The following is a 24,364-nucleotide window of genomic DNA, read 5'->3' as shown; positions in this document are numbered from 1 at the left end:
GGAAAAGGGAAGCTTTCTACAGTCCCAGGATTAGGGCTCAGTCTTTTACTGAGCCTGTGCTTCTGGACTACAAACTTTGCAAGTGTTTCTCAGGCTTTTTCTCCCCTCCTTAGGTGGGAGAGGGTGACTAGAGTGGCCTAGAGTTGGGTATTTCCCTTCCCCAGGTCAGTTAGGCTCTGATAATACCCCAGCAGGGTAGGATCCAGTTAACTCCTTTCTCCTGAGGGCTGACCTTGTTAAGAAGAGCACAGAGCTCTGGTGGGTTTCAAAATGGTTTCTCCCCCCCCCACCCCACCCCCACCCCCGCCACACGCACAAGGGGATTTTTCTCTAATATTTATTGAGAAAATGTGGCCAAACTCATGGAGGTAAAAATCACAAAAGGGTGGGGACGCCCTCCACAACTTGCCCTGCCTGTACTTTCTGACTCTCAGGCTTGTCCACACTGACCTCCAGCAATCTGTCAACTATAGGGCAGGTTTCCCACCTCACGCCTCATTCCCATGTGGTTTCTACTCATAAGTCTCTGCTCCAGTAAGTCTGGATTCCCTTTATTCACCTGTTCCTCTCTCCAGTCTCAGAGGGAGCAATGTCCTCTGTCCTCACTCTCCTATGGGTCCAAATGAGCTGGATTCAGAGAGACTAAATTTTTGGTGTATTCAGTTTTTTCTCTTTGTTAGGACAGAGTGGTGACTTTCAAGCTCCTTACAGGAAAAACTAGAAACTGGAAGTCCACAATTCACTTTTTAACTCTGTAACAATGATGAATTATAAGTCTCAAATGTGGACAACTGATTCTCTTGCAACTCCATTAAAATTAGTTAGATAATCTTATAATCTCAACAATATTTTTGCATTTTCCATTTCATTTTCTTAAGTTAATACTTTCCTATAATAGGCAGGAGGACCATGAGTTCTAAAGGGAAGAAAGTGCTTTCTTGTCTCTGTCTCCTGTCACTTACTCATCTACTCAGTACATATTACTTATCACTATTCTGTGTCAACTTTATTGTTGAACAAGACAGATATGGTTCCTAAATTCATGGGCCTTCCATTCTGGTGGAGAATCAAAATATCAAAGTAAACAGAAATAAATACAAAATAATGGTGAAAATTATACTTAGCGTCAGGTGTACGTGTCCAGGTTGAGCCCCTCCTGTGGAGTATGATAGCGTCTCCCTTCTCAATAGAAGAGCAAAAGTCCTTTTCCAACATTGTTTATGTAAAAAGACTGCTGTGTCATCACTGGCATAAGCATATTTTGCTCCAGGACACTCTGCAGCCATCTCTATGTCTTTTCAGAAAGATGTCCTAAGAACCACAGGGAACCAGCTGTGGAAACCACCTTTCTTTTACAGATTGGGGGTGGAACTCCGGCCAATGCCATTCTCTTTTTCCGTAATGTCTCTCCAATCTTGCTTGGCCACAGGCAGAGGCCCACACACATGATTCTCACCCACATGGCCAATCTTTTGTTTCTTCTCTCCACTGGGATTCCCCACACAAAGGCAGCTTCTGTTTTGAGAAACCTCCTTGTCCAGTCTTGGGGGTAAATTTGTGTGTTATATACACAGAGTGGCTCACAACACCACCCTGTGCTGTACCTGTGTCCTGAGCACCTATCAGTTCCTCACACTCATCCCTTGCAGAATGGATTGGATGATGCTCAGAAGAAGAGCTTCCAAAGTCCTCAATCCTTCCTGCTCCACCTGCTGGATGATGAATTGCTTAATGAATATCTACATGCCCCTGATAGCCACTGGTCAACAGGGCATAGACAATGACACTGACTTCCAAGGAAGTGGTTCTGTTCATCCTCAAGTTCCACTGAACAAGTTGTCACCTTGTGGTCCATCTCTGATGCCATGCTTATTGGCCTCACAATCTGGGCTAGTGGCTCCACGGTGCTTCTCCTCCACAGACACCCCCAGAGAGTGCAGCATATTCACACCCCCAACACCTACTACAAATGCCCACTGAGACCAGAGCTGCCCACACCATCCTGATGCTGGTGGTCACTTTTGTCATCCCTTACATGCTGAATTTCATTTTTAATTTTTACATCACTGCCTTTTTAGATGCTCGTCCATGGTTGATGCAGATTTCTTGTATTTAGGCTTTACATTTCCCCACTTTTAGTCCCTTACTGCTGATCCTTAAGGATCCTAGAGCTCCCAGTTTCTGCTCTTGAATTGTTGAAATCACTGTTGAAAGGTAAATATATAGAAGTCAGCTTCTATACCATCCATGATTACTGTATTGAGTAATCATTTACCAGTTATCCATTTTCATAAACATTTTTGTTATAACGTAACATCATTTATGATTTTAACCATTTGTAAGCATACAGTCCAGTGGCATTAAACACATTCAGTGTTGTGCAACCATCACCTCTATCTGTACCCAAGACTTTTTCATCATCCCCAACAACTCTGTGCCCAGTAAAAGAACCACCCCCCTTCATCTCTATTCCCAGCCCAAGACATCTTCTATTCCACTGGCTCTAGGAATCTGCCTATTCTCAGTACTTCATTTAAGTGAAATCACATAGCATTTGTCCCTGTGTGTCTGCCTTATCTCATTAAGCATCATGTTTTCAAGGCCATTCCATGTTGTAGCATATATAAAAATTCCATTCATTTTTATGGCTGAAATCTATTCCGTTCTATAACAGTTTGTTGACTCCACTCATCTGTTGATGTACGCTTGGGTTGTTTCCACCTTTTAGCTTTTGTGAATAACACTGCTATGAACATGGATGTACAAATATCTGTCAAGTCCCTGCTTTCAATTCATTTGGATATTTGCCTAGGAGTTAATTGCTGTCCTATAGGTTAGTTCCATGTTTAACCTTTTGAGAAATTACCAAACTGTTTCTTCAAAGCTGCTGTATCATTTTACATTCCCAACAGCAATGCACAAGGGTTCCAGTTTCTCCACATCGTCACCTACACCTGTTCTTTTCCATTTTTGTATTGCTGTGTATCCGTCTTAGCAGGAGTGAGGTGGGATCTCATTGTGGTGTGGTTTGCATTTCCCCAATGACATAGGATGTTGAGCATCTTTTCAGACTTACTGGCATTTGTCTATCTTTGGAAAAAATGCCTATTCATGTCATTTGCCCATTTTTGTATTGGGTAACCCTTTGTTGTTAATTTTAGAAGTACCTGATATATTCTGGGTATTGATCCCTTATCAGTATAAGATTCACAAAGTTTTTCTCCCATTCTGTAGTTTGTCAGAAGGTTGCTGTCAGCTCAGGGCAGTTCTCTAGAGACTGGTGAGTCGGTCACTGCAGGTGGGGCTGAGGGCACCACCCACGTAGAGGAGATCTAAGTGGAGATGACTGCATCCACCATGGTGCCATTTTTACACTTGTTCACACTCTCAAATGATCACTATTCTTTATAATGCTTGAAGTTAATGATGCTTAATTAGGTTTAGTTGTGCAATTGAAGGGAGGAAATTTGAAGTGGTCAATTGGAACATTCCTCAAGGCAACACAGAAGTGATTCTGCAGCAGTCATACCATGAGCTCTGCCCCTATCATTCATCCCCCTTTGAACCCATTGGGTTAATTGCTGCAGGGTTTCCCCCCAGAAATGCATCATGGTATGTATCTTAACAGTAACACCCCACTGTTTCTAGCCAGAGTATAACGATCACTTTAAAATTCTCCTGGGGAAGGGGCTGTGAGGGGGTTTACACCAAACTAGGTCTACTCAAGGTAAATGATAGTCAAAAGTAGACAAGGTGTTCCTGAGTTGTGTAGGTGGGGTGATAGTACCATTGTCTATAATTGTTGTGCTTGAAAGTGTTCATTAAAGTTCCATTTTAGGAAGCAAACATTAGTGCTCTTTTAAATTATAAATATGCAAACTGAATTAAAATAATGTGGATGAAACATAAAGTAAAAGAATCAGCCCTAAAAATAAAATAAAAACATGAAGACGTGCTCAGTAGGAAACATAAGACAGGAAAAGGAATAATTTCTCAGCGAAAGCCTGCTGGAACCCCCACAGGGAGTGTGTGGTCATTTCAGGGGTTGGGGGCACTATGGGCTTGCGGGGGGTGGGGGGCACAGGCAGGCCCACAAAAAACAAGGAGTTGCAGGGGGCAAACTTTTCCTTAAAGAGTCAGATAGTAAAAAATTTAGGCTCACAGACCATGTGGTCTCTCTCACAGCTACTGAATGCTGCCTTTGTAGGAGAAAGCTGTCAGAGACGGTATAAAATGAGAGCAGCTGAGTAACAACAAAACTATTTAACAAAACAAGCAGCAAACCTGGGGCCTCAGTTTCCCGACCCCTGAGCTGGGGCGTCATGTGATGTGTGAGTGGGTTTCCCTTCCACACAGTAAAGGGCATGTTGCACAAACTGGCAGGAACGGGGCGCTGAGTCCCATGTGGCAGCAAGGAGAGCACTGGGGGACAAAGGGGAGGTCTGCATCTGCAAAGAGAGAGCAGAGGAGTCTGGAGGAGAGAAAGCATTTCTGTTTTAAGGGAAACATGAGACAGAGGAGGGGCTGGTGATAGAGGGTGTGTGTGTCTGACGTGGAGTTTGTGAGAAAAACAGAGACAAGGTGAGACTGAAAACGTGTGAGCACGTGCAGCTACGGGCAGTCAACTACCACTGTGCACACTCACATGAGAAGGCACATGTGTGTGCAGCCGCATGTGAAAGAACACCCTAGAGCACATGTATGAGAGGGAAGGGGCATGTGAGAGCGTGAGAGTGCGTGAGTATGTGACTGAAGTGGGTGGCCTCAAGTGTGCCAATGTGTCCTGCGAGATTGAGGTGGCCCACACTGAGAAGGTCTGTCCAGCGCTGGTGGCTGATTTCCTCAGCAACAGCCAAGGCCACTGAACAAGGGAGGCCTGGGGCTGGGCCTTGGTCTCTGGCGCCACCTGCTGGTCTCAGACCCTCACACTCCCTCCCTGCCCAGCTCCCAGACCCTAAACCCAGCCAGAACCCAGGGGCCCTCCCACCCAGTCCTCCAGCAGAAAACCTCTTGGCCACTTCAGCCCCCGGGACACAAATGCCCTGGTCAGAATGGCACCCACAGGGTCTTCCCCAGTACCCACAAATGGCCCAAGCAGCTCAGCCCAGAGCCTGACATCTGACTCCCAGGGCCCTGGGGACATATTTGTCACTGAAAGACTGAAGCACATGTAGCAAGAATGAACCAGTAAGGCAGGAACGAATGACTGCATTCATTCAACATTCAGTTATGGGCGGGTCACCACAAACCCAGGTGCTCAGGCCAAAGGGGGGGGGCGAATCCTTAAATGGTAGCTCCAATTGAGAAGCAGTGGCCAAAATATTCTGGAAGGAAGAATATGTGAACAGATTCAAGATTTTTGGAGCTACTACTTCATACTGTAAGGAATGAAGAGGAAGATGCCTAGGAGAACGCTGAGATTAAGCCCCTAATTTATGTGGTGTGCTGGTCTGGGGCTTTGTTTACTGTCTTCTCCATTTTGACAAAGAAAGTGAGGAGAGTTCAAGTCTCTAACCCTTAACCTTCCACTAGAGTAAACCAAAGTAGGGCATTTTATGTTATTGCCCTCCTTGGCTTCTGTTGAAGGAAGGCTCCAAGACATGAAATAATAAAACACGTGCTTAATTCAGTGACCTGACAGTCTGACTCATAGTCTACAAGGGGAGGGTCCCCCATCTTGGGTACACAAGAGGCCGCCACCCCTCCCCTAAGCCCTCGAGACACTCTCTGAGCGCCTTGAATCCTGAACTGACCCCATGTGTTTCCAGCATCCCTGGGACCCCGTCCTCCTCTGGGTCGGGTGGTCACCCACTTCGTCCAGCCCCCCGGCCCTCCATCACCACTGGCCTGCAGGAGGGGCCCTCCCTGGCTGGTACACCCCCCAGCAGGGACCCATGCACACTCACTCTTGCTCTACGATCCGTCTGGGGGCTGCCGTCCCTATGGCCACCCCTCTGCAGGGCAGCCACCTCCCCGGGAGACGTGGTCAGCCCTGATCACCGTGGGAGGGGGCTCCTGGAGCTGGCCTCCATGCTCCCTCTGGGCCCTGTGACTTGGGGGTCTGCACCTGCCTGCCCCTCACCTCCTGTCCACAGCAGCTCCTGGGCAGGAACAGAGGCTGCCTGACCCAGGGTGCCCAGACTCCAGCACAGCCTTCCCCCAGGGCCTTGGAACCCAAGGTGTAAAATGATTCACTGAGGGAATGAATCTAGCAGTCAAGACCTGACCCCAGGTGTATGGGAAGGAAGCCCCACACGGAAGGTCCCCATCCCCAAGGCCCCCTGGGCTGCAGGGCCTGGAACAAGTTGACATCCGTCTGTTCAAGGGGATGACAGCAGAACCCGCCTTGCTGGTTGGTCTGTGGATTCAGTGGGGTCCAGCACAGCGAAGGAACACAGACGGCAAACAGGTGGCCCCCAGTGACCCCTCAGCTCCACCAGCAAAGGCTGAGGTTTCCAAGGAGTGCTGGGTGGACCAGTGGCACCTGTGGTGGTATTGGGTAGACGAGGGCCCCTGCACTGGGCACGTACAGTGACAGCTGTGCCATGTGTTGAGTACACGTCGTCTCTCAGCAGTAACTCTTATCACTGTTCTCATGGATGTCTAACCGAACCCTGGATAACCCCTGACCTCAACATGATGCCCATTGGCCACAAGTGTCTGTCTGAAAAGACCCAAAGGACCTCATCAGCTCTCCAGTGGGCCCCCAGAAGCCTGAGTGTCTGGGCCGGCTCCTACCCTTCCTAAGCGGTGAGCGTCGGGCCCTGAGCAGGCTACAGCTGCGACAGGCTCCCCTCCAGCCCACAACATAGCCCACCCCCGTGGAAGCTGAGGTCGGGGAAATCCAGGCTTCTGAGATAGAGGCGCTGGCTGCCAGCTGCCCCCAAGAGGCCAGTGGTTTTGGAGCCCTGGGTCCCCCAGGTGAAGGGGGTCTTGTGAACCACGAATGGGACTTGGGGAAGCCACACCCATGAGAATTGCCATTTATTCCCAAAGTTGCCAAAATCATCACCAAGGATTCACCGAGGGGTGTGTGAGGGGGAGGAGGCTCAAACACTGATTGAGGGGCCCGTCAGGAGCTGAAGGGAGGGAGAAAGAGCGGGGGCCCCCAGCTGTCCTCCCCTTTCTAATGCCATGGGAAGGGGTCCTCCTCCGTCCAGCACCTCTCCCCATCCCCCTTGTCCAGTTTCTCCCCCGGGAAGTGGGGCAGGGGAACGTAGGAAGAGGGTGTAGTGTGAGTGGGCCCCAGGAGGGGAAGGGCGCTGGGGTGGGGGCGGGGTCCCCCGCTTCACATGCACTCACAACACTGGTCTCCCAGGGAGCAGACAGGGGGAGGCTGGGCCAGGCCGAGTCCCCCTCCCGCCCTGGATTATAGGAGGAAGGGATTAGTGTTGGTGGCTGGGGGGCCTGGGGGCATCATGGGGGGCAGCCCGGGGCCCCCGCCAAGGGGAGAGATGTATGTCGGTGGCGCTCCAGGGACTGGGGGCACAGGGCTGAGGCGGAGCTGGTTCAGGGTGAGCGTCGCAGGGGGCGCGGGCTGGAAGGGGTTGGTGATGGAGGGGCCAGTGGCTGGGGCTCCTGCAGGGAGAGAAGAGCAGAGAGATGCACAGACCAGAGTCAAGGGTCTTCCTGGGTGGGAGGTTGGCTGGCAGGACCAGCGTCCCTGCTCCGGGAGGCCACACTCACCACTCGGCAGGAAGGGGTTGGAGGCCTTGGCTCCTGGCGGCGTGGGGCCCGGCCGGCTCACCAGGGAGTCCAGGTCAACGAGCGCTGCGTTGGGCCCCAGGAATGACTCCGGTGTCTTCCGAGTGGGCGGCGTGGGCGTTGGGGCGGCTGTAGGTGGGGGGCTCCCCACAGCCTCAGCCAGAGAGCCCCCGACCCCACTCATGTCAAATGCCCCAGGGCTGCGGGCGGGTACCTCTCCAGCAAGCAGCTCCAGCTCCCCTGGAAGGAGCCGGAGAGGGGGCTCAGGGTGGAGATGGGCACGGGAGGCCTCAAAAAGGAGGCCTGCAGCACCGCGTGGCAGAGCCCAGGGTCCAAACCAGGTGAGTCTGATGCCAAGGACAAATGTTGAAGGAACACTATCTGACAAGCTGCAGGGCAGTGAGCGAGCGGAAAAACCACCAACGGATGGAACTCAGCAGCAGAAGAAAGCAGGACGGATGGCTTACAGGATGTTCACACAGGCCCACAAAATCCTCACCTGTGCCACAGTCCCCACAGAAACCGCAGGGTGGAGGAGCAGTGGCAGGTGCCAAGGATTCCAGCAGGCTGGGTGACAGTCGCTGGTTTGAGGTCTGATTGGTTTTTTTAAAAAATAAATTTAAGAATCTTATCTAATGTTGAATAAAAGCTCAAATTTGAGTGGGAATAAAAAAAAAAGCCTGGAAGAATGCAGAGTGCAGACTGGCCGGTAACTTAAGGTCCCCCTGGGGTGAAGAAGGAGGGCCACCTGGTGCCACGGCTCCTCCCTGCGCGGCGAAGGCCCTAATTGGTCCCGAGGTATTTCTGCTTCCATAAAAGTCTGCTCCACTCAAAAAGAGACAAAAGGGACCAAAGGGAGCATCACCAGTGGTGGGAAAACAGACACTGGGTGTCTCCTGGTAAGAGGCTGCGACAAGATCCCCCAATACCACGCAGACTCTGCCAGGAGACAGGTGCTAAGCTACCCCGGGAAAAGGGCGCCAACAGGCAGGATGTCCAAACGTCCACTGCAGACGGGACTCTGGGCAGGAAAGCTGCCCTGCGCCCTGGACACCAGGGGCAGGTGAGGCAAGGCAGTGCTGTCCCCTGCCCGTTCAGCCACTGCATGGCTGGTGACACAGGGCAGAGCCAGCCTGGCTGTCACCGGGGAGTCTGGAGCGCACTGAAATGTCCCAGGGGGACAAAGAATGGTCAGAGATCAGCACTTGGGGAAGCTTGAGGAAGGGAATTCTTTGTATAGTTTTTGCAACTTTTCTCTAACTCTGAATTATTTTGAAACAAAATTAAAACTTTTTTAAAAGAGAAGCGGATGATCAATATACCTCATTAAATGTTAAATAACAAAAAGATGGACGTGGGGTCTGCCCTGGGGCTGCATGCTATCCCACTGAGCTCTTAACCATGGTGCCCACCCATCTGGTGTGGGGGCTCCTCGGGAGCCAGGTGCCTGCGGTCCCTGGGGCAGGGTGGGGGGCTCACCCGTGCTGCTGCCAGAGGGCGGCAGGGCCGTGCGCAGTCGGTCAAAGTCAGAGAACTCGTCAGGCTCCGCATCAAACCCCGAGACTGCTGTGGGAGTCAGGATGTACACTCAGCTCCCCAGGGGGCTTGCCTCCCACCCACCGAAGTCCAGGCTTCGGGCCCCTCCCCCACTCAGGACTCAGACGACCAGACTCTTCTCACTCTCACTTGCACACACACACACTTGGGCCCCTTCCCTGCACCCGCCCAGTACCTCCGGTGCCATTGGTGCTGGGCTTGGCAGGTGACCCGCCCCAGGGGTCCGAGAAGGCCGGGGCCGGGGCCCAGGGGTCAGAAGCCGAGGGTCCGCCAACTGGGGCCCCACCTGAGTGAGGAAGGAGGCATGTGAGGGGCTGGCGGCCTCACCTGCCAGTCGGTTGGGACTCTGTCTCCTCTGGACCTGCGGCTGCTCACAAACAAAAAGCCCCCCCTCCAGCCCCACTTCCAGGCCCACCTTTCCCCCCGAGGATGGCTAGGGCCCCACAGCTAGGCATCCGAGAGGCTTTGGGCCCAGCCCCAGCCAGTCTCTCCGCCTCATCGCCACGTTCCAGCCGTGGGCGCTCATACTGCTCCCCGCCCACCAGATCAAATCGCCAAAGCCCCCAATCATGCTCCCCCAAGTCCCTGAGGAGCACCCAGCCCCTTCACAGCCTGCCAACCCCCAGGCTTAGAGCCACTTTACCCAGACTTGGCCCAGCAGCCTCCCCCTGCCACACTCGCCAGTGCCCTTCCTGCTGTTCCTCAAGGCCTCCCTGCCCCGCCCTCTGCTGGGCTGTCTAATCTGACCCTCTCCTCCTCGGGGTCCCTGCAGCATCCCCACAGCTGCCTGTCACCCGCTTAGCTATGTCTGCCTCTGTCCCCACGGCATGCCCAGGATGGCACACCGGGCCTGGGGGCCAGGGCAGGCAGCTGGCACTCACCGTCTGAGCTCCCCCACGGGTCGGGCGTGGGCCCCTCTCCAGCTGCAGGGGCCTGGGTCCCACCCCAAGGGTCAACCGGGGGGCCTGAGGGGGCAGCAGGCCTCCAGGGGTCCCCCGAGGCCGGTGTGGGAGCAGGGCCACCCCAGGGATCAGCAGCCGGAGGGACAGGAGGTCCCCCCCAAGGGTCTGAGGTGGGGGCAGCCGTGGGGACAGCAGCCGCCATGGGCCCTGGGCACCCCCAGGGGTCTGAGGCTGGCGGAGGAGCTGGGGCCGTGAAGACGTCAGCGAGATCCATGAGGGACGACTGTGGGGAGGAAAGGAGAGAAAGCATGAGCGGGCGAGCAGGACAGTCCTGGGGCTCAGAGAGGGGGCCGCAAGGAGGAGACAGTTGCAGAACAAGAGAGGGAAGTGGGAGCTGGGATGTCACGGGGGAGGGAGCCCCGCAGCCAGCTAGGGGCTGCCAGGGGACTGGGCGTCCAGAGACTGCGGGACAGGAAGCAGAGGCCACACCACCCACTGCTCCAGTCCACTCCCGCTCTGTCCACCTCCCCCATGAGCTCCTGCCCAGTCCTCCACCAAAACACCAAGAGCCCCAACCTGGCCTCGTCCTGCCCTCACCCCTCCATCCACTCTGCACAGCAACCAGGCAGCCCTTCCACATCACTGGCCCATTCCCATTGCTGCCCCCAAGGTCCCCGAACAAACGCAGTGAGGACAGAGGCCAAAGCCAGCCCCTCTGAGCCCTGCACGTGCTGGCCCCACACCCTCCGGGAAGCCTTCATTGAGCTGCCCACCTAAGTTGGCAGGGCGATCCCAGGTCACCCTGAGCACGCCTGACCTGAGGCCTGGCACATGTTCCACATCACCGCGTGCTCCAGGCTTGCCAGCAATGCACAGGCACTAATACAAGCACACGCAACTGCCTCATGTCCTGGAGGGGTGCCAGAGTCCCCATCCCTCTGGATGTGGAGGTACTCCCACAACCCACACTCCCCTCCCCAGGATGGCATGAGGCCCCGAAGCCCTGGAGCCATCTTCCTCCAGGACCCTTCTGAACTGTTCTGTCCCAGTCGGCCTGAGCTTTTCTACCACGGCCATACTGTGGCCAATTAGCTGGCCATGAGCTGTCTGCTGCCTCCCACAGGAGGGTATCTGTGTCCCCTCCCCTTGATACTGAGCCCGCCTTATGGCCCATGTCTACCATCCGGGAGAACAGCTGTGCTGTGAAGACACTCGAGACACCCACAGTGACCAGTGTGAGGCCACGGGAAGAGGACAGAGGACAAGGCCCACTTGGACGCCCCAGCCCTGTGGGTGACCTCAGTCATGACCCGTGGAGCTGAGCCCTGTCCACCCCTAGACCCAAGAGAAGAGAGGAAGCAGCGTGCTGTAGAAGCCACAGGGTCTGTGAAAGCCTGCTACCTGGCTGCAGGAATCTGAAAAGCTGCTGAAATGACGGCTGTCTGTCTCCACTGGGCGAGTGGAGGCCCCAGGAGAGGAGTGGTCACACCCAGCGCCCACTGCTCAGGCCCTGCTCTGTGCACCTTCCCCGTCCTCACACAGCTGCAGGAGAGCAGGCTGCAGGCGCCAGCCCCACCCAAGGCCCTGGCAGGCGGGAGGAATGGTGGATGACAGAGCCAAGGAGCACAGATGGACAGGACAGAGTGCCCGGAGGGCAGGGGGCACGGTGAGAGCCACACCTGGCCCGCCACACTCACCTCCTCCTGGCTCCCTGTCTCCCTCTTGCTCTCTTCTATGGCCATCTGCAGCCTCAGGTCGTCCCCGCGCCGGATCCGCTCTTCCTGTTTGGGCCGCAGAAGGAGGCGGTAGAGGGAGGGTCAGAATCTGAGCAACGGGGCCAACACTGCCCACACCCTGTCGACTGGACGACCCCCAAGAACCTTCTCCTACCCAAACAAAGGCAACTGAAAATTAAAATGGGATGTGGACAATGTGTGGGATGGGGTGGGACACAGGGTCGCAGGCCCAGGCAGAGGACGGGGAAGAGGGCATGGTCTGGGGGATGAGGACTCAGGGGTGCCGTGCGGGGACAGGCCAGGCCCCGTGCTGCTCGGACAGGCTTGGGAAGCAGGGGACCAGGGAGGACAGGCTCTCCTGCCCGGGCACCTGACCCAGGTGATTTCTGCACTGGGTGGAGATGACCAAGGCCTGGGCTGCGAGGGAGGGAGAGGAAAAGGCCCCCTCACCACCTGGAGCAGCTATAAGGCATCTGCTTCACGGACCGGGGGTCCATCTGAGGACCTGTTGGATACAAGGTCCTACAACTGAGAATGCTGCAGTGTGAACGTGTGTGAACTCCAGACAGGCAATGGGGTGGGGGCAGGGGCCCTTGAGGAAGGTGCAAGGGGGCAGGGATCTGGGGAGGGTCTGCGGAGAGCCCGAGCGGGCGGGGAGGCTGCTCTGACCTTATCGTGTTCCTCACGGCTCAAACTAAGGGCCAGCTGGAGCTGGACGTCATCCTCAGGGCCGCAGGACGGGGGCTGGGGGAGAGAGAGTGTGAGGGGGCGGGCAGGGGCGGGGCAGCAGGGGAAGAGAGAGACAGAGAGACCCACAGAGCCAGGGCAGGACAGACAGAAGGTCACCCAACTGGTGAGGGGCAGGCAAAGACACAAGCACGGGGCGGGGGCGGGACAAGCGAGCGTCCAGGGAGGAAGGCCAGGGGAATCCCCAGGACGAGGGCAGAGGGAGAAGACCAGGTCAGAGGGCGAGCAGAGAAGCAGAGAGAGATTGAGACAGAGTTAGAGACAGCAGAGGAAGGAGGGGGCGGGCAGGGCTGAGGGGTGAGGCATGGAGATGGGATGGCAGAACAAAAGTCAAACCCGGCCCGTGCCCCACCAGGCCCTGGTACCTGGTCAGCCTCCTCCTTGCTCATGGCCAGGGCCAGCTGCAGCTGCAGCTCCTCCTCCCCGCTGCTCTGTGGCCACGCCTGCTCCGCCTCGGGTGGGGGCCCCGAGCCCACGGCTGCCGAGGAGGCTGGCAGGGGGACAGTCGGTGAGCAGACGGGAGGGGAAGAGGGGAACCCCACAGCCCAGATGACCAGGCTTCTGCTTCCTGGCTGGCAGACTCTGAAATCCCCCAATTCCCTCGGGCCAGGCCCTCCCACCCCCAAGACTCCCATGGGGACCCAGACACCAGCTTCCTCAGGAAAGAAGGGGTGAGGAGTGCAGGGTCCCAGGGTCCTGAGGGCGGGGACACAAACTGGGCTCCCTGTGTTTATCCAGCCCTGGGGAATGCGGGAGTGCAGGCAGCCCTGCCCAGGGTCAGGGAAGGACAGTCCTGCTGGCCCAGGAGCAAAAGTCTGCTGATAAACAGGGAGGGGCTTCAGGAACCTCGGAACCTGTGCCCTAGGTTCCAACGCTACATGAGCACAGGGGACTCCTTGGTGCCTTGGGGCCTGTCACAGGGCCTCACGGGGACAAAGGTCCTTCCTCCCTGGTCTCCAGGCCAGGAAAGCTCCCAGGTTGGGAGACCGGGGCCTCAGTTTCCAGGGCTGGTAAGAACTGTGGCTATGGCAGGGACCGGCTGGGCATGCAGAGAGGAACAGCACCTGCCCCACCCACCAGCCCCCAACCCCATCCTATGTGTGGCTGGGACAAGGGGTGACCAGCCAGAGTGACAAATGAGGAAGGGATGGAGACAGAATGGGAAGGAAGGGGGCGTAGGTGAGGCTAACAGAGGCAGAGGACCAGCTGAGCTGGGGGGACCACCCTGCGCCTCCCGCCTGACCTCTGACTTTGTGGGTAAACAAAGACGCCAAGGCAGCACCACCCTCCACCACCCAACACTGGGAACCGGGTCTCCAAGCTCCCCGCGCCCCGTCGGCCTCTCTCAGTGTCTCAGGAACGTGTTCCAGGAGGGGGTCAGCAAACGGGCGGGCAGCCACAGCCTGCTCAGCTCAGCCCAAGAGACAAGAAGGAGTTTCATGTTTTTAAGTGGTTGCGGAGAGAAAAAAAAAATCAAAAGATGAGTAATATGTCAAGACATGAAAAGTATGCAAAATTAAAAACTCAGGGGCTGAGAATAAAGTCGGAGCGGCGCAGAGCCAGGCCCACTCACTCATTTACACAGGAGGCAACCACGTGCGGGTGAAGCAAAAACACCGACCCTCCAGCCACCACAGAGGCCATTCCGTGACCCTGAGTCCAGGAGGTCCCCGTGCTAACACGCCATCCTCCCACAGGCCCCAGCTCCAGTGCCACCCAAGTGTCCCGGCTTCCTTCTCTCCACTTCACTCCCTCTCCTTGAAATGCCAGCTTCTGTGGCCCTGGGCAAGGATGAGCCTCAAGCCCCCAGCGGTGTCCAAGATGTCCCTGAGCAGGGGCACCAGGTAGTGACCCAGACACGACAGGTCCTGCAAAACGCCCAGCCATCCCCCAACAAGCCGGGCTCCTGGGGGTCTGTCCTGCAGGCCCAGGCGACTCTGCCTCCAGGTGAGGCTCATCGTCCCACTTCTCTCCACCCCCGACTGCCACCTGCTAACACCACCTCCCATCACCTGCAAACTGCAACTGTCTCCTAAACGCCGCCTGCTTCCCCTGCCCCGGTCCGTGGGCGGCCAGGCCAATCTTGGGCAGTAACGGGACTTCAACCCTCCTCAAACCTGCCAGTGACTTCCCGCTGCACTCACGACACCATTTCTATGTTTTTAGCTGTGACACACACCCCCTTCCCTAGATAAAACGCTTTTCCCAGCACCACTCAGGACCTGCCTGCCCATCTGTATAACAAAACGTTTCACGAGACCCAGCTCAGCCTCACAATGTGGGCCGTGCTCTGATTTTCTATTTCCTCCATTTCCACTGGCTTTTTTAAATGCAGGTCGTCCACCACCTACGGACGACTTTTTAAAACTCTTAAGAGCAGGCTCTGCAGGCTCAGCCTGCAGTCGACTCTCCCCACCCAGCACAGTGGCCTTCTTTCTGTGCCTCGTGCAGCCCCCTCACTGCCCTGGCACCACCTGTTCCCTGTGCCTGGCACGGCCAGATGGAAGGACGGCTCCCTCACGTACCAATGTACATGTCCCCTCCTCAAAGGGCTGTCCCAAACCATGGATCTTGGGGACCCCCCTCTGGGTCACATTCCCTCTCTCGGGCACTGACCACTCTCAGACAGGACAGTGGGTGCGCCTGTCTGGCAGCTCGAGGGCCCAGGCTGAGGGCAGGGGCACACCTGGGTGTAGGAGGCACTTGGTTACTATCTGTGGGTGAACGGGCCAACATTTCTCAGTTCTAGGGCCCCACGGCGAGCAGGAAGGGGATGGCAGTTGCAGGGGAGGCTCTAGGAAAAGGGAAGGGCCCAAGTGAGCCTGCCAGACAAGGACCCAAGGGTGAGGAGGGGGAAAGGAGGGAGCAAGGAGGTGAAAGCCTGAATTTGGAACTCTGAGTCCTGCCGGCCAGGAAGGTGGGACACCGGGCACCTGGGCAGGAGGAGAGGAGGCCCAGATCCTCGGCCAGCAGGGCCTTCAAGGAGAGAGACGGGAAGGGTAAGGCTGGGAGGGATAGCGAGGAGGGGGAGATGGGACCCTTCTGAACGGCGGGGCCTCACCCGTGGCAGTCTGCGCCAGCTTCTCCTTCGTCTTGAGCGCGTGGGCGCGCTCCTCCCGCAGCCGGTCCTCATCACGCAGCAGGGCCACCAGCTGTTTGGCCTTCTCGCGCACATTCACACCCTGGTCCTTGCCGTCACGGTCCACATACTGGAAGTCCTTCAGTGTCTGCACAGCATACATGTTCTCCTTGCACTGCTGTGACACACGCTCTGAGCCAGTCTTGATGAGGTACTCCATCAGTGTCATGGCCTGTGGGGCCAGGGGCACACCGGGTCAATCACATGGCCACTGGGATTCAGGTCCCATCACCAACCCACATGTCACCAGCGGGTGGATGAACAAACGTGCCCATCCACACAATGGTGTACTACACAGCCATGGAAAGGAACGAAGCACTGGGACATGCTAGCACTTGGATGAACCGTGGAGACATGATGCTGAACGAAAGAAGCCAGATGCCAAAGAGCACACAGTGTGTGATTCCATTCACATGGCACGTCCAGGATGGGTAAATCCATACAGAAAGCAGAATGTGGTTGCCAGGGGTTAGGGGTTTGGGGGTGACTCTTAATGGGTATAGGGTTTCTGTCTGGGGTCATGAAAATATTGTCGAATTAGAAAGAGCCAACGGTTGCACAACACTGTGAATGCGCTTAATGCCGCTGAAGTGTACACTTTCAAAGGACGACCGTATGGCATGTGATCTACGTATCTCTCAAGAAAAACATATAAAAGGGGAAATGGCAACTGCTGTCCCTGCAGCCCCGCCTGGGCATGGCTGAGCGGTGCAGACCCACCTCTGCTTCTTTAAAATGAAAATCTACACCAGCATGGCGAAAACAGCCTGCTTGTTAAATCACGTTCAAGAGTACCCCAGCACCAAAGATGTCAGAGTGCTTCCTCTCTTGTTCTCTAAGTTTGAAATGTGTTGTCATTTAAGTGTAAAACTTCACTCCGCGATGATTAGGGATGACTCTGAAGCTGACACCATGCCCGTGGGACCTGTCCAGGCCTGGGCTCTCTGGGGGAAGATGCGACGTGCTGGGAGCAGTGGGAACAAGAGGCCAGGGAGGAAGGAACACTCTCCAGCATCTTGTGCATTTTATGACATAAGAACAAGCTCTCCTTTCAACAAGTTAAAATTAAACAGAAAACACAGGGAAGGCGTGTGTGGTCTCGGCCCAGGCTGAGGCTGGCCTGGGGAGCGAGATAAGGGTCACAGCTCCTTGCAGACTCCGAAGAAGGTCGTGGCCACTGTCCACGGAAAAGGGCACATCTGAGACACTGCAAATGATTCCAGGGGCTTCACGGAGCCCCCAAAAACCACCCAGGGCTCCATGGTCTGGAGTAGAATGAAACACTGCAGAGAGGAGCCAGCCATTCCGGCTAAGCTCTCTGAACTGCTGTGACATTTGCCAGGGAACCCTGCTGAATGTCATGAATGTCTCCCCAGACTTCTGAGGGAGCTAGATCTGGATCTGGCACGGCTTCCTGAAGGTGTGTTAACACTATTTACCTCTGTAATCAGAGATTAGTCTTTAACTGGCCCCGAGGTGTTTACGCGTCCAAGAGAAAGGAAAGAACAACATCACCCCCAAGGGAGAGGCACACTTCAGGACTCCTAGGCCAGTTGCGTGCTGAAGTTCAGACTCTTCCCAGTGCAGACCAGAAAGACCGCATGCACCACATGTAGAACTCCCACAGCGGGGGGTTATACCAACAGTCAGGCAACGTGGAACCAACAAACACCAGATAAACCACCTCACCACAGGCTGGGCCGGGCCGTACGCCAAATGAATTATGAAGACTTTTGTTTTCAGAGCTCTGGGACTTTGGAACTGCAGTCAAAAAGACTGCGAACCCGGAAATAACCCAAACACCCATCAAGGGTGAAATGCACACGTATAAAAAGTGGTGTGTTCATGTGATGGGAATGCCACACACGGCAATAAAAACAAATAAATGAACAGCTCCTCTGTGCATCAACCTCCCAGAGGCCACAGTGAGCAAAGGAAGCATACACAAAGGACCACGTGCTGCACACGCCCATGTGATGTAGTTCTAGAACAATCTCAGCAGACAAAGGCAGAGCATGGTGCCTCTGGGGCAGGGGCGTCATGAGTGAGCCTCCTGGGGGCCGGAAACATCCTCTATCTCCATCTGAGTGAGCAGGTGTGCACACAGGTAAGAGCTAACTGGGTTGTACATTCACGATGTAGGCCTCAGCGTAAAGTGTACAACTCTTTTTAAAAGTGGCAACTGGGGGCCAGCCCGGTGGCGCGGCAGTTAAGTGTGCAGGTTCTGCCTCTTGGCGGCCCGGGGTTCACCAGTTCGGATCCCAGGTGTAGACATGGCACCACGTGGCACGCCACACTGTGGCAGGCGTCCCACATATAAAGTAGAGGAAGATGGGCAGGGATGTTAGCTCAGGGCCAGTCTTCCTGAGCAAAAAGAGGAGGACTGGCAGTAGTTAGCTCAGGGCTAATCTTTCTCAAAAAAAATAAATAAATAAATAAAATAAAAGTGGGCAACTGGATAGCCCAATAGTCCCTGTTAATTTTTAAAACAGCGTGGTCAAGGCTGTCCCGGACATCAGAATACAAGTTAGTTTAAAATACAGATGAGCAAACATTTTCTGTAGAGGGCCATGTGATAAATATTCCAGCTTTTTGGGCCAGGCGGCCCCTGTCCTGACCACTCAGCTCTGCACTGTAGAGTAGAAACAGCCACAGACGAATGGGCACGGCTTCTGCCAACAAAGCTTTATTTACAAAAACAGGTGGGGGGCCAGATTGGGCCCATGGGCTGTAGTTGGCTGACCTCTATTTTAAAAAAGAGACTGAGACCCTGCATTCCTTAGAGAAGGCAGGTGACACGGCATAGAGTCAAGAGGGCAGGCTCCAGGGCCCTCCTCTCAGTCCCACCACATCCTGGCCACCTGGAGCCTCTTTGGGCCTCAGTTTGAAAGAGACAGGAAACGCACTTCCACTGTTCTCAGCGCACAGCAGCACGTCCCTGGCGTCGGTAAGGAAGAACCTGCTGTCTGGGGCCCCTCAGGACTCCCCTGCCCTCCCACCGCCATCCCTCCAGCCCCACTGAGCTTCTCTCCCGTGTCAAGCCCTCCAGGCCCCATCCCTCCTCTTTGCCTCCACACACAGCCTCCCTCGCCCCTTCCCTGATTCTCAGCTGGACAAACCCCACCCAGCCCCTCACAAGAGATGACTGAATAACTGACTCAACATGATTCACTCGAATCGGGGACCCAACCACGGTTTGTCAGGATGGGCATGGAAATGAGCCAGAGCAAATGGGCCCCAAACCCCTGCTCCAACTGGAAGCAGTGCCACCTCTCCGGGTCTCAGTCTCCTCGTCCTGGAAATGAGGGGACCACCTCCGCCTCCACGTGCCAGGGAGTCCAGCCAGCGCAGGCCCCAGTCCGAGTCCACCGCCACACACAGAACAGGCCCTCAAACAACGTCTACTGAAGAAACAGCAACGAGGACCCCCCCAACACTCCTAAGCCTCACTCACCGGGCCTGGCCCCAGAGTCAGACCCTGACATGGAGGGAGGCCCAGGGCACGGCCACCTGCCTCAGCCCGTGCCCTCTGCCACTTCTTGACCCAAGGCAGGGACACAAGGGTCCCCACAACAGCAAACAGAAAACCCCCCACTGAGTGCTGCCCACAGACACGTTCCCTTTGCCCAAAGCCTACACCTTGTTCACTGGATTGGAGCATGTGCAAGTGTCGCTGGGGCCAGGAGACAGATCACTTCTGTGGAGGGCACTTTGGCCACATGTATCAAATGACACATGCACGTGTCCTTCGGTGCAAAAATTCCAGTTCTGGAAAATGGCAAACATAAAAGGATGTTCGTGTCCAGTCTCGTTTGTAAAAGCAAAACACTGCAAATGACTTAAAAACTCATCGCCAGGTAGCTGGTCGCGTCCGTTATGATGAACCCCTACAGCAGACTGTGACGCAGCTGTTTAAAGAAAAACTGACAAACCTTTTTATGTCCTGATAGGGAATGATCTCTAAAATACAGTCTGGTTTCCCTTTTTTAAACTAGGGTATAACTTACACATAGTAAAATTCAGTCTCTTAAGTACAGTTCTGAGTTCCGATAACTGCATGTGGCCGTGTAACCACTAATGCAATGAAGATACAGAACAGCTCCATGGCCCCAGATTCCCTGGCGCTGCTATTTGCTTGGACATACACACACAAATCACCCTAGAGGAAGACACAGAAGCTGGGGACACCGGCTACTTCTAAGGGAGAGAACTGGGCTCTGGGTACACAGAGGGACAGACACTCTGCACCTGCTGAGGCCTTCTCAGTGGATGAACTTTGTGAATGTGCCACTTCTTCAAAACTAAGTTTAAACCATAATGCTCAAATTGCCTAAAAAGTTGTTCGTTGCCTTCATTGAATGAGAGAGAGATTTTTACATAAAGACACAGAACTCCAGCTCCTCTCGATAACTAACTGACCTTGTAGACATGTCGCCAGTTCTTGCCGTGGTCATTGAGCCGCTTCCAGATCATGCTCATGATCTCCGAGAAGGCGACAACATTGTACGTGAGGTCGGCGATCTCCGACATGAGGGAGCTGGACGGGCCCCAGGGGTCATTGCTTGTGGCTTCTCGGACCTTGATCTCAGCCTCTGAGTAGTTGTGGACGATGTTCTTCATCTGGCGCCGTAGCGATGAGGTCGACATGGTGGCCAGCAGCAGCGAGGGGGATGTGACCCCTGGGATATGGAGAGATGGGGTGACTTGAGGAGGGAGGCCGCAGCAGGAGCTGGTGGGTCACCGCATCTGAGGAGAGGAGAGAACCTTTGGAAACACAAGTGGGACCTGGGGCCGCCCAGGTTGAACCCCCACCCTCGTGGGGCCCCCCACTGCCCACAGTGTTGAAGAAGAGGTCGTAACCGCAGCCTAGAAGGCTCTGGCCCTGATTAACCTCTGATTTAGTCAACCCATCCATCTTTCAGTTCCTCAAACACGCCCAGCTCCTTCCTGCTTGGGGGCTCTGCTCAGCGAGGCAGAGTGTGCAGTGGCCGATCTCAGGCCCAAGGGTCACACCCCAGCTCAGCACCTCCTAGCCAAGATACCCTGTGTGGGCCGCGAACTCCTGCACCTCAGTTTTCTCCTCTGTAGAATGGGGCCTCGATTGGTAATCCAGGGAGCTGAGAGTACCCAGCTACCAGGAAGTGTGCTATTGACACAGGTGGCCAAGGTCATGAGACAGTCCCCTGCTCTTCCTCTCCATCACCCGGGTCACTCAGTCCCACTCACCCCGAGGGCTCCACTTAGACTTCCCCGATCTTAAACACCTAAATATCGAGGTCATCGTTCCCCAGGGCCTCATCAGTAGACTCAGTGGCCCTCGTGACTTCACACTCATTTTGTCTGCTTCTGTGCCTAAGGCCAACCAGAGAGCCCCATGGGGGCAGAGACCACGTTTGTCTGGACACTGCTCTTCCCATCAGAGGAAGTGTTCCGGAAGAGCCATTCAATAAACAGTGCCAGAAGGAAGGGAAGGAGGGAGGGCAGGAAAAACCTCTGGAGCAGGGGTGGAGAGGGGCAGAATGCACGGCAAAAACAAGGACACACAGGGAGGAGGCTGATGAAGGGAGTAAGGAGATTGGGGGCGGAGCTGTGGATGCCAGCGGGATGCAGTGTCCCAAGGGTAGGGAAGCAGAGGCTCCGGGGAAGAGAGATATGGAAGAGCACAGCCCATCGGCTGGGTCCCAGCTGCGTGCCAGGTGCTGAGCACGAGACGTCCATTATCTCATTTAAGGCTGAGGGTGGTGTTCTAACAGATGAGAGGGGGGCTCATGGAGATTAAACAATTCAGCCAAAGTCATACACTAGGCAAGGCAGCGCAGACTCAACTTCAGGCTCACCTGGACTCCACACTTACACTTCTAAATTAACCAGAGCCAAGAGAAGGGTGATGGGAAAGGAACAGAAGAGCGGAAATCCAGCAAATGATGATCACAGCAAGCACTTACACAGCCCTGACCCTGTGCCAAGCGCTCTGAAGTGCCTTATGCAGAGTAACTCAGTTACTCCTCACAACTCCAGGATTCACAGCCACCTCACAAGGGAGGAAACTGAGGCAGAGAGAGGTCGACTCCCTTTGCCCCAGAACACATGCCTCACCCCCAGAGCAGCCTGGTTCCAGAGCAGACTCTGACGACCACAGTCCATGGCCTCCCCAACAAGCCACAGATGGAGACTTACTGAGCCCTCCCACGACCTGACTCCCGGGGTAGGCGGCTGGCCCCTGCCTTGAACTCAGGCTGCAAGCCAAGCACCTGGAGACAGATGTGAATAGCTGAAAAGAGATGGTCAGGGTGCCAAGACAGGCCCAGGCAGACACACTAAAAAGAAGAGAAGATGTGACAAGTACAGAGGAGGATGAAAGGAAAGGGAATGAAAGAGACAAGGAGAAAAAGAGGCACAGAGAAACTCGGACAGAGGACCCACCCAGAGACATGGTGAGACAGACAAGACACAAGAAACAGATACAGAAACGTGGAAAGATAGTAAGGGAGGAGGACAAAAAGGAAAAAAGGGGACCCTGAAACAAAAAGTGGCAGTAACCTGGGACTGAGAAATAAGACTCAAGAAAAGCGGGATACAACGGAAAGACCACGAAATTTGGGTCCAAATGCTGGCCATCACCTACCAGCAGAGCAACCTTCTTGAGATTCAGTTTACTTAACCTGAACTGAAGGAAAGAATTCCTACCTGGCAGGTTTGTGGGTTAAATAAGATGGGTACATAAAGTGTGTGGCGCCACGGCCCACAGATAGTAGAAGCTCAGTCCTCAATAACGTTGGCTGCTGTTATTATCAGAGAGAAAACAGAACACTTCCAAAGAGCGACATCAGAAGATGCGCTATCTCAATTCTGTGTATTTATGCTGAAGTGCGTTAGAAAAAACACTACCGAACTAGCCTGTCAAAGCTAAGATTCCACAGATACTGCTTGGAATGAGATTAAGTTTTTCCAAATAAGTTGATTCACAGAGAAATATTAGACTAAACACAGGACAAATGAAATCGCAAGATTCTCCAAGGAGTACTCAAATGTCCGCTATCACACATTTACGGTGTGGAAGAAAACTCTACAGATAATAAAGGAACCCAGAGCTCCCACTAGTTAGTCACTCATTTACTATCTGCCAGGCAACGTTAAGCACTTTACAGGCATCACCTCCGTTAATGCGCACAGCGGCCCTAGAATGTAGGAACTATGAATACCCTATTTTTAAAGACTAGGAAACTGAGGTTTGGAGATAAGTCACCTGCCAAATCTCACAGGCTGGCAGGCAGTGGGCCTCTGACTCCAGAGCTGGGCCCTTCACCACCGTAACAGAAACTCAGGAACCTGGGGAAGGGGGCAGATCCCAGACCAAGCACCAGACCCGCGGAGAGGGACTCGGAGTTGGAAGACATGAGTACGAGGACAAAAACAAGATGGGAAGACAGGAGGGAGAGGGAGGCACAGCGGCAGAGAGACGGGAGACACCTAGGGCAGTGAAGACACGGAAGCCTGGAGAAGACACGAACATTAATCCTGACCATCAGACACCGAGACACGACAGAGGCAGGACGAGACCCAGGACGGACGCACAGGGACAGCGCTTTGTAAAGACACCAAAACGGACACGGAGACCCGCCACACCGAGGCCCCGACACAGGCCCGCGCGAGACACGGACGCTGACAGACGGAGACAGACGCCGGGGAGACGCGGGCGGTCCAGGCCAACCGGGCGCAGAGACACAAAGGCCGCGGAACGACCGGGGCCGACGAGCGACGGACGCCCGAGCGCTCCAGGCCCGCCGCGCCCCCGGCCCGAGCCCCGGCCCGCACTCACCTCGGCCCCCTCACGCCGGACTCCGGGGGGTCATGGCGGGCAGCCCCCTGCCCCCGCTCGGCCTCGATGTCGCGGGGCGCGCGCAGGGCCGCGGGTGGCGGACGCGGAGGCTCGCTTGGGCGCACGCGCGGACGCACCGAGGGCCGCACGCCGACGGCCCCGCCGGCCCGGCGCCCGGGATGGGCGCGGAGAGCCGGGCGGGGGAGGGGAGCCGCCGAGCGGACGGGAAGCAACCGAAGGAGGCGACGGACCGGAAGCGGAAGTGGCGACGCGACCCGCCCTCCACGCCTCGCTCGGCCCCGGCGGCCTTGCCAGCGGCAAACCTGCGCAGCCGCCGCTTCCGTGGCCCCGCCCGGTGGCGTCACTTCCGGCGCGTGGGCTCCGTCACCAGATACGGCGGCTGTTTCGCTTGCCGCCGCGAGGCCCCGCGGCGAGGACGCAGGGGCGGTGGGCAGAGGGCCTGGGCAGCTCTCCGCTGAGGGAAGCAGGGAAGAACCGTGCCGCGCAGGCCGCCCTCACCCCGCGAGGCCACGCCCTCGCCACCTCGCACCAGGACTGCCCTAGGGACGTCCACGAAGCCACTCGCCCGCCCTCTTTCGTGGGGCTGGGACGCAGGGGCCGGTCCGCCGCACCCTCCTTTCCGGGACCACGCCCTGCGCCGGACCCAGAGGAGCAGGCCACGTAGGCGGGCTGTGCCCCTTGCGGGAGTGCCAAGGGCACCAGGGCGCACGGGCAGGGAAACCCCCAGAGAACTAGAGAG

General features: G+C 55.6%; 1 protein-coding gene and 1 pseudogene across 4 annotated transcripts; one reads left to right on the top strand and one right to left on the bottom strand.

Annotated features, from left to right (window-relative positions):
* Nucleotides 1-1,290: 1,290 nt before the first annotated feature.
* On the top strand, nt 1,291-2,191 carry LOC139073570 (vomeronasal type-1 receptor 1-like; annotated as a pseudogene).
* Nucleotides 2,192-6,967: 4,776 nt separating this feature from the next.
* Nucleotides 6,968-24,224, bottom strand: EPN1 (epsin 1). Of its 4 annotated transcripts, none has more exons than XM_070558583.1 (11): nt 23,605-24,224; nt 20,205-20,531; nt 15,708-15,957; nt 13,012-13,136; nt 12,569-12,643; nt 11,861-11,944; nt 10,143-10,446; nt 9,437-9,547; nt 9,184-9,270; nt 7,687-7,944; nt 6,968-7,578 (listed from the first exon to the last, which is right to left on the bottom strand). In XM_070558583.1, the coding sequence occupies exons 2-11, from the start codon at nt 20,430-20,432 to the stop codon at nt 7,370-7,372; spliced, it is 1,731 nt and encodes a 576-aa protein (XP_070414684.1). In that variant the 5' UTR covers nt 20,433-20,531; nt 23,605-24,224; the 3' UTR covers nt 6,968-7,369. The 4 variants fall into 4 exon arrangements, with proteins under 4 accessions (XP_070414684.1, XP_070414685.1, XP_070414686.1 ...); XM_070558584.1 differs by having other exon boundaries at nt 20,205-20,464; nt 23,605-24,134; XM_070558585.1 differs by lacking the exon at nt 12,569-12,643 and having other exon boundaries at nt 23,605-23,970.
* Between the last annotated feature and the right edge of the window lie 140 nt (nt 24,225-24,364).

This window comes from Equus przewalskii, chromosome 9, assembly GCF_037783145.1.
Source record: "Equus przewalskii isolate Varuska chromosome 9, EquPr2, whole genome shotgun sequence".
In the NCBI taxonomy this organism is placed as follows: domain Eukaryota; kingdom Metazoa; phylum Chordata; class Mammalia; order Perissodactyla; family Equidae; genus Equus; species Equus przewalskii.
This window is presented reverse-complemented; position numbering and strand designations above follow the sequence as displayed.

Excerpts from the sequence above, each read along its gene's own strand:
- EPN1 (XM_070558583.1), bottom strand. The coding sequence starts at position 20,432 with ATGTCGACCTCATCGCTACGGCGCCAGATGAAGAACATCGTCCACAAC. Across the intron at positions 11,945-12,568 it reads GCCGTGAGGAACACGATAAG|GAAGAGCGGATCCGGCGCGG; the intron begins GTCAGAGCAGCC and ends CGGCCCAAACAG. Across the intron at positions 9,548-10,142 it reads CCCGTGGGGGAGCTCAGACG|GTGGGGCCCCAGTTGGCGGA; the intron begins GTGAGTGCCAGC and ends TTCCTCACTCAG.